Raw genomic sequence first — 9,311 nt, 5'->3', positions numbered from 1 at the left:
GGAATTACAGGCATGCGCTACCATGCCCAGCTGATTTTTTGATTTATTGTAGAGATGAGGTCTTGCTGCCCAGGCGGGTCTCGAACCTGCAGGCTCAGGCAATCCACTCACCTCAGCCTCCCAAAGGCGATTACAGGCTGAGCCACCGAGCCCAGCTAATAAATATATTTTTAATCAAATAAACAGTACAATGTCACTTATTGCATATATAAGGAGAATAGTGGCCTAAGGAAAGCTGGATCGCTTAAACATGTATGAAACAATGTTCCTATAACTGGAAAATTAATATTTTAAAGCCTTTTAAACTTATTAGTAGTGAATATTTTACAGTAAATTGTCAGATTAATGGTTTTAATATACTTCTTTGCATGTATCATATTGATCTTTTTTGAAAAATTATGCATAATAACTTCTTTTGAATGACTATGGGAACCTACAAGACATCAAAGTAAAATGTTAGTTAAATTTCAATTGAAATGTATTTAATATCTGTTCCCATTATCATAAAAACTCTTGCATTGTTAGGATATGACCCATAATGCATTACAGCAAAGGAAAACATAGAGAAGATTATTAACCTATCATAGATCTTTTTATTAATACTATAAGATCAAATTCAAATCTTTGAGTTGAGCATTCAAGGCCTCTAAATCTTATGCTCTGCTAATATTCTCAATTTTAACTCTTGATACTCTCATATAAAGTATTCATTCCAGAGCTCACTGTCTCTTTGTCTTCTATCTCAGGTGTCCTCTTACCACTACATTATAAAAACTCTCATTCTTCCCCTGTCTACTTTCTCTCTCTTTTCTACTTTCATGAATCTCATCTCTGTTAAGATCAAACTTATGGAAACACCCTCTAAGAAGCCATTTCCAACAATTCAACTGCAAAATACAAACTAGAACAGTATATTTTGCAGCAAAAATAGCCAATATCAGATTAGTATACAGGAAATCCTCACTTAATGTTGTTGGTAAGTCCTTGACAACTGTGACTTTAAGCAAAGCAACATTCAGCAGATCCTCAGATACCGTTTCCTTCAAAGCTGTTTTCTTACAACGTTGATGGAAGAGAAAAATTGTTTTGTTATACTTGTTCCACCTTAAGTTGCTGTTTCCTAGAGCCCACCAGCAACATTGTGAGGACCTATTACTGAGAATGTGTCAAGAATTGCTGTAAATCAGTACAAAAATATTGTGTTTAGTCTGTACTCTTCAGAAAAAGATGTTAGAAAAGAAAAGAAAGTGGTATATTTAGGAGACGATCCCAGGAAATACTTGTTGAGGGTGTGTAATCTAGCTGTTTACTTGTATGGACCACTGGATCTTGATTTCTCTGGACACTTCCAGGAAACGATATAAAACACATACCACAGAGTCATCAAACTTAATTAGAGAGGGAGCGGACGTACTTCTATTCCTGCTAGTTACTAGTGGAGGACTGTTTCAGAAAGGATTGTTAATTCCCTGGAACTGTGTCTCACCAGGCATATGAACAGAGCAGGCTTCACTCAGGGAACAGGGGCAGGCGATCAGGAGTTGTTAAAGGCAGGGGATGTGGCAGGGCACCAACAGAAAAATGGGCAGAATAAGTAATCACCTGTTTCACAGAAGAGGAAGCACACATTGTCAATAATCTTATGTTCATAACTAGTAATGATTATTTTTACATTCACCAAAATGGAAAAACAAAAAATGCTAGCAAAACCAAACGTTAAGAAGTTTGTGGAAAAACAAAGTTCTTATGCACTGATGTTTAGTTACAAATAGGTGGAACTATTCTAAATAAAATTTGGTTACATCTAGTAAACTTAGACTTTAATTTCCTATTACCCAGTGATGTCATTTGTAAGGATATAATTTAGGTAATCTCTTGTAAATGTTCACCATTATATATATCCAGAAATATCCACAGAAGCAATGTTTGTAATAGCAAAACAAAATGCTGGAAGCAATCTCATATTCATTAGAAGGAAAATGGCAAATAAGTTGTGTATTTATGTTAACATAATGGAATTTTGTGCTATGATAGTCAACCATTCACATCAAAATGGATGAATTTCAAAAATCTAATGCTGATTTTTAAAAGCTTCAGGGCAATGACCACAGAACTGTTTGGTTAATATAATGTTCAGAAACGTGCAGATCACACAACATGTTGTGTTTTAGGGAATTAAAGTGTTGTAGTAAAGCTGTTTAAGAAGCAGAATAGTAAACATCATTCAGGAATGTGTGGGGCATATAGGAAGATATAGTCAGAGAGGGACATCCAGAGGTTTTCAAAGATACTGATTCTATTTCTTCATTCTATTGTGGGTACCCTATCTGTCTGTCTGTCTGTCTATCTAATAGTATGTATATATAAATATGTATTTATATCACATTTTATAACAAAAGACTGGACAGAGGAAGAAAAGCATGGAATGAAAATCAGACACAGTGTCCTAGGAGAAGAGGAGAAGCAGGAAAACTCTTGTACTAGATGCAAAGGAGAGAACAGGCCACGTAGGCAACTGTTGTTAGGCAGCGTGGGATACAAAATGAAATGAGGCTAATGGGATCAATCGGGGGCTTAAGAGGTTGTTGGGAGGCTTTGACGAGTGCATTTTCAGTAACAGAGTCAGGCAGGTGCCAGAGAACAATGACTTGAGTAGTTGTAAAAGCAATGAGTGTAGACAGCTCTTTAAATAATTTTGGCAGTAAATGCAAGGAGGAAGATGGGTCATAGTTTGAGAAGAGGACAAATTTAAATGCTTTCTGAAAGTATTTTGTTAAAGAACATAGTCCGGACAAGATGATAGATACAGGCATAAGAATGTTTAAATAGAAGTTTATTTATAGGAAAAAATGCAATATTCTTCTAAAAAGTCACCTGGAAAATCCTTGACTTCAGTATTTTTAATGAACAAGATTTAATATTTCAATAATTATTTCATCTAGTTTATAAAATTCTTCCAAAGGATATTTTCTCAGTTTTCAATGCCTCTTATAACCTTATTCTTTTATTTAATTATATTTTCAATGTTCTTGCTCATTTTTAATAAATGTGAATTAAACCAATTTAAATCATGATGTACATAGATGACAAGTCTCATTTAAAAAATTATCAGTTGAGGGACAACACATTATTTCTCTTTTCATATAGGCAGCTTTAGTCATCTCTGTAACAAATCATAGACAAGTTTTGCTGATTAAGTGAAATAGTAAGCAGATATTCTTGTCTGGTCTATCTATGTGAATATTCTACTGAAAGTCAACATTAATTTTAAAATCACAAAACAGGCAATATAACTTGAGATTTACACTAAAAATGTCTTGGCCGGTGTACACAAGGTGATGCCAGCAGTAAGAGATGATGTCGCTGATTTTAGCAGTGGCATAAATTTCAGTATAGGGAGAGCAGTGTGAAGGTGGGTAAATGCCATTTATTTTAATAACAGGCAAAATTTTCAAGCTGTAACAGCATGCTCAATAAATTCTTGCATTTTTATAATACCAAAGGAGAGTTGGAAAATGTATTACATTTTTATTTTTTTCTCCTCGGAGATATATATTTTTGTCCTGTTTCTATAGCAACAGCAATGCAGTAACTAAAACTTTAACTCCTTTTTCAGACTCCCTGACGGCTTCACACAGCTTTTAAACCTGACCCAACTCTACCTGAACGACGCCTTTCTTGAATTTCTTCCAGCCAATTTTGGAAGGTAGGAATAAGAAATTTAAATTATGCAATTTATTTCCCCCTACGTAAGTGCTTTACCAATAGTAGAGGACACTTCAATAGTGACAGTTGTGATTAAAGACAGGCCTCATTATTACTCAGTAAATGAGAATTTAATTAATGAAATTTTTCAAAACATGAAGTAATAGTAGGTCTTAACATGGCATTCATAATCAAACAAATTCCTGATAGATTAAAAAGTTGAATATAGAAAATAAAGCTGGCGGTTCCTTTCGCCCATGCTGGCTCTGGAATAGTCTTCCTTTCTTGTCTCTCTTCTTTCTCTAATAAACTTTGTCTGAAAACTTTGAGAAAAAAAATGAAGCCAGAAAAATGAAGTCAGAAATTATCTGCACAGCAATATTTATGGCTGTTGGGTTAGGGCATACCTTTATAGCCATAGATGCAAAAAAAGAATATCAAAAGTGGATAGATCGATTTGATGGCCTAAATACTTTTAAAATAAACTAATATCAGAAAACAAATAATTTAAGCAAAACAATAAAATGGGAAAATATGTAATTATATATGAAAAACAAATTATTTATATCTTTAATATATAAATAATTCTTACAAATTAATATGAAAAATATCTTGTGGGAAAATGGGCAAATAACAAGCACAAGCAATTTATATTTATAGTAAACTATGTAAATGGCCAGTGAACATGTGAAAAATATTTATCTTCACAAATAGTAAATCTAATACATGTCAAAGTGACAATATAAAGTCTTTCTGTTTTAGCACATTGCAAAAATTATTTCTAGAGTGTGAAGACAGAAATGGCCTCATGGTCTGCTACTGGGATGGGAGAATGTTGCGACCTTCGTGCAGGGTCATGCTTTCAAAAGCTCTGAAGGGTTTGCAACCATTTGTAATTCATTCCTAGAACTCCTCATATTATCTTCAGGTATCATGCTAGGATTTATGGGCAAGTTTATTTATTGCTACATACATTGTGGATAAAAGGAGTCACACGTGTCTATAAGATTGATTAGACAGAAGATTGGTTAATTATGGTTCATCCACACGACAGTGCTATGTAGTCATTAATAATGCATTGGGTAAATTTTTTTTTTTAATCTTATGATAAGGTAAGTCTAAAAGTGTATTATAACAATATATATAAACTATGTTTCCATGAATATGAATGTATGTAAGACAAAAGACTGATTCCTTAAAAGTAAAAATATGGGTAATTTTTATTTTCGTCTTGATATTCTTACAGTATTTTCCAGATGTTCTGCAATGAACTGTTTTGTATAATAGGTATATCTTAGAAGCTAGGACATTTTAGATTCATAACCAAGTGCTTTGATTTAAGGAGTCATCCTTGAAACTGTTCAAATAATAGCCTGAGCATAACTCAACACCTATCTGTTGATAGAAGATACTAACAGATATTAGGAACTCAGTGGAAAATATCAAGTCACTTAACATGTGGCAGCTTCCATTTATATACTGAAAACACATTAACGTTTCCCAGATTCCCTAATTTTTGCATATAAATGGCCAGTGAACACATAAAAAATATTTATCTTCACAAATAATAAACCTAATACATGTCAAAGTGACAATATAAAATCACAACACTTACAAATACCATATGCTTGGGCAGTTTTAAATCCACAGAGCTTCAAAAGATCATTTGACAGGCTTCTAAAAGCATTGGCACTTCACCATATAAACCAACATTGTCCTTCTGTTACTGACCATAATACAATTTGCTTTTGATTTATCAAATAGAAAATGTTTAATTATTACACTAAGACACTTTTTTGTCTTGAAGTTTTGTCAATTATCTTTAAGTAGTCTTGTGAGGAAGAGATTTGGGCAAATGAAAAACATAACATCAATACCAAATTCACTTGGAACTGGAATTTAATTTTGCTCAAGTTGTCTGCCAAAAGTGTTCTATATTACTATTATTATCTAAAAAGTTCTGTAACCTTCAGCTGGATAATTTAACAAAAGGACACTTAAGATCCTCCAAAACCTGAGGTTCTGTACTTCTAAAAGCCAAAAATAATCACAAAGCAGCACACTAGTACAAATTGTTGAGATGATTTGGGATACAAATGATTAAGATATCTCCTTTGCTAGCAGTATACCCATGCTCTGAAAAACTGAATGACTTAATTTCATATAGGGATTGACAATTATAAGATTAAAATTGAATTGGAAACTTGATAGAAGACAAAAAAAAAAAAAAGAAAAAGGAAAGCAACTCAGATAAATACCGAGAGAAAGACTGAGGAGATTGTAGGTGAAGAACTTCACATGGTTAAATATTCTCCAAAACACTAAAAATTCAGAGAATCCAAGTCGGGCTAATATTAAGGGATAAAATATTAAGGGATAAAAACAATCAAGGTACATCTTAGTACCTTTTAAATAAATATAATTCATCATCTTAGAATTCTTAGAGTCTAAAATGATTACAATCTGTGTACTGTGACCCACACGTGTAATCCCAGCACTTTGGGTAACTGAGGCTGGAGAATCGCTTGAAGCCGGGAGTTGGAGACCAACTTAGGCAGCATAGTGAGACCTCATCTCTTAAAAAAAAAAATCAAAAAATTATTCGGGCATGGTGGCACATGCCCATAGTCCCAGGTAGTAGGGAGGCTGAGGCAGAAGCATCGCCTGAGCCCAGAAAATTGAGACTGTAGTGAGCCATGATTGTGCCACTGCACTTTAGCTTGGGTGACCGAGTGAGACCCCCAACTCAAAAATAATAATAATAATAATTCAGAGAAGCCAATTAATATTTATTCTAAAGATATTAATCTCATCTGAGTACATTTTAAAGTTCAGTCTAGACATGAGAAACAGTAGTGTGCCCTAGACTGCAAAATTTAACAAGACTGAGTGTGGAATGCATCCCTCATCACCATTATCAGCCAAGCAAGAGAAGCTATGAATCTCTCGTGCTCCTCACATGATTTCCCAAGCCCAGCCTTGTCACAGGACAGATGATGCCGAAGATTTTTAAATGCCTGTCCTTTTCATAAATGTTAAAATGTGCACCTTAGAGTCCATGAAATGTGGTCTGTAACCACACTTCTTTTATTGTATATTTCATGAAAATAATATAAGCTAATATTTATTAAAACTTATGATGTAACAAAAATTTTGCTTTACATTTATTGGACCTTTTAATCTTCAAAACACTATAAATTTGGTACTGTTATCACACATTTATAGATGAGGAAACTGAAGTTAGGAGGTATTGATTAGTTTACCCAGAGACAGAATATTTCACCCATATATATCTTACCACAGAGTACAAGTTTTTACCTCCATGATATACAAGTACTATTTGCTTTTCAAATTCATTTGCAGTCTCATGAGGGAAATTATTGCCATATTTCAGTGAACACTGTACCTGATATTTATATGTATTTGATAATCTGTTTAATGCATGAAATTAAACAACAGTGAATATATTTTTATAAAACATATGAAATTCATAAGGCTGGGACTCAGAGATGTCTTATCTAACTATTTTTAGAAAAGTGAATGTTAATAATTTCCCAATGTTGATGCAGCCCTACTTATAATTAATTTGTATATTTTTTAAAAATCTGTAATCATAGTAAGAAAATGTTTGGACATAGTTTTTGGATAACAATAATGATAGTTTACCTTATTTTAAAGGACTGTTTTTATAAAGAAGTACTAAGAAGTAATTTTCAAAATTTATTTCTATAGACTTGTCAAATTGAGGATTTTGGAGTTAAGAGAAAATCACTTGAAAACTCTACCAAAGTAAGTGAATGTTTATTTTCTAAATTTTGAATTGTGATTTTTCACTAGTTGGAAAAATGAGTACTTTTTTTTCTTTTTGGCTATGTTTGCCATTTTGAATGAGTTAATTATTCTTTAAATTTTTCTAAAGGCTAAAAATTATGGTATACTAATTCTTTAAAATTTTCTAAAGGCTAAAAAGTATGGTACACTAGAATCATATTAAATAAGAATGTATCCTGCCTTATAAAACTGTAGCTTCAAATAAAAAGGAGTAATTTAAGGTTTTTTACTTGGCTGAAGATATACATCAGGAAACTATTACACTAAAACATATGAAATTGTTATTTTTATGGTTGAAAAACAACAATTTCACAAGGTTCCATCTAATGGGATGCTTAATTCTGCAAGTTAATTTATAGATTGTGTTTTTTTATTTTTATTTTTATTTTTTTTTTTGAGTTGGAGTCTCACTCTGTTGCCCAGACTGGAGTGCAGTGGCCGCTCCCGGCCACCGCAGCCTCGACCTGCTGGGCTCCGGCGATCCTTCCGCCTCAGCCTTCCAAGTAGACGTAACTACAGGCGCACGCTACCATGCCCGGCTGAGTTTTTGATTTATTGTAGAGATGAGGTCTCGCTGCCCAGGTGGGTCTCGAACCTGCGGGCTCAGGCAATCCACCCACCTCAGCCTCCCAAAGGCGCGGGATTACAGGCTGAGCCACCAAGCCCGGCGATTGTGTTATTTTTTAGTTTTTAAATCAAGGGTATACCAGAAATTTTCAGTAAAAAAATTAAAAATTTCCATGAGATCCTATTTTTACTTGTGGGGGAAATATTATATTTTTTTTTCTTGAAAATTGTTTATTTTTACTAACCTATTTAAAATATCACTTGTATGAAATTACAGGGTATTTTGAAGTAAAAACGAATCCTCAAAATGCTATGCAATGTTAATTTAACAAAATGCTTGCCTCATCCTGCTTTGCCTTCTTCATGTGTAACAATAGAATTTTGTGTTGTACAGAAATAATTATTGTTGAAAGTCAAAAATGATTTAAAAGGAGTCTTTTTACTCAAATAAGTCAGTATGACTTGTACATGTTATGATTAAAATATTGAAGGTACTATGTTGCTATTTTTACCCTTTTCCAGTATTACAGAAAAGTATTGAGTACAAGGATTAATTTCTCATGCAGGACTTACTGACATTTCTCTGCTGGACCAAGACTTTATCTTATTTTTTACTTTTTAAATAATGTTCCTTAGCAATCGAGAATGAATTTTATTTTTTAACCAATATATCAATAAAATACCTTGATATTATGTATGAACATTTTATCATTGCAATATAACAGTGATGAAAATGATATTCAATATTGCAATGATTTCAATAATGATACTGATTCCATTTAAATATGTACATAAATAAACTCATCTACTTACTCCTCCGAAAGAGGAAGACAAGGAGAGAGCATGCAAAGGTATAAACGTCTCTACATTGTGACAGCCTTCATTTTTGAGTAATGCCTTTCTCCATGCTGCATCATCATGCATGTGCCTAACCCAAGGTATTTCCCAGGTTGGGGGCATCAATAATACAGGTGGAAACATGGTTGAGAATGTTAGCGGTTTAAGTGTTACTCTCCCTTAAACTCAGCTAGCGCCACTGCTCTTATCCCTGATGTTTGTGTTTGCCACATTTAAAGAAAGTGGAAACATGGTCAGGTAGAAGCTAAACCAAGATTAAAGAGCAGTTGTCTCCTTCATCTAGACGGAGACATGTAGGTCAAGGAGAAAATACTGAGTGTATGGACGGGAATCCTTCTCTCTCTGCTCTC

At 33.5% G+C, this 9,311-nt stretch overlaps 1 protein-coding gene across 1 annotated transcript in view; it reads left to right on the top strand.

Moving 5' to 3' along the window:
* Positions 1-9,311, top strand: part of LOC103259315 (leucine-rich repeat-containing protein 7-like) — a gene marked incomplete at its 3' end in the record, with an annotated part of 389,004 nt that overhangs the window by 225,506 nt on the left and 154,187 nt on the right. The window contains exons 5-6 of the mRNA XM_008056997.2: positions 3,617-3,706; positions 7,438-7,494. Coding sequence (XP_008055188.2) covers positions 3,617-3,706; positions 7,438-7,494 — 147 coding nt within the window. The remainder of the gene's footprint in view (positions 1-3,616; positions 3,707-7,437; positions 7,495-9,311) is intronic.

Source organism: Carlito syrichta, unplaced genomic scaffold (assembly GCF_000164805.1).
Source record: "Carlito syrichta isolate Samal-C Ts95f unplaced genomic scaffold, Tarsius_syrichta-2.0.1 Scaffold302595, whole genome shotgun sequence".
In the NCBI taxonomy this organism is placed as follows: domain Eukaryota; kingdom Metazoa; phylum Chordata; class Mammalia; order Primates; family Tarsiidae; genus Carlito; species Carlito syrichta.
This window is presented reverse-complemented; position numbering and strand designations above follow the sequence as displayed.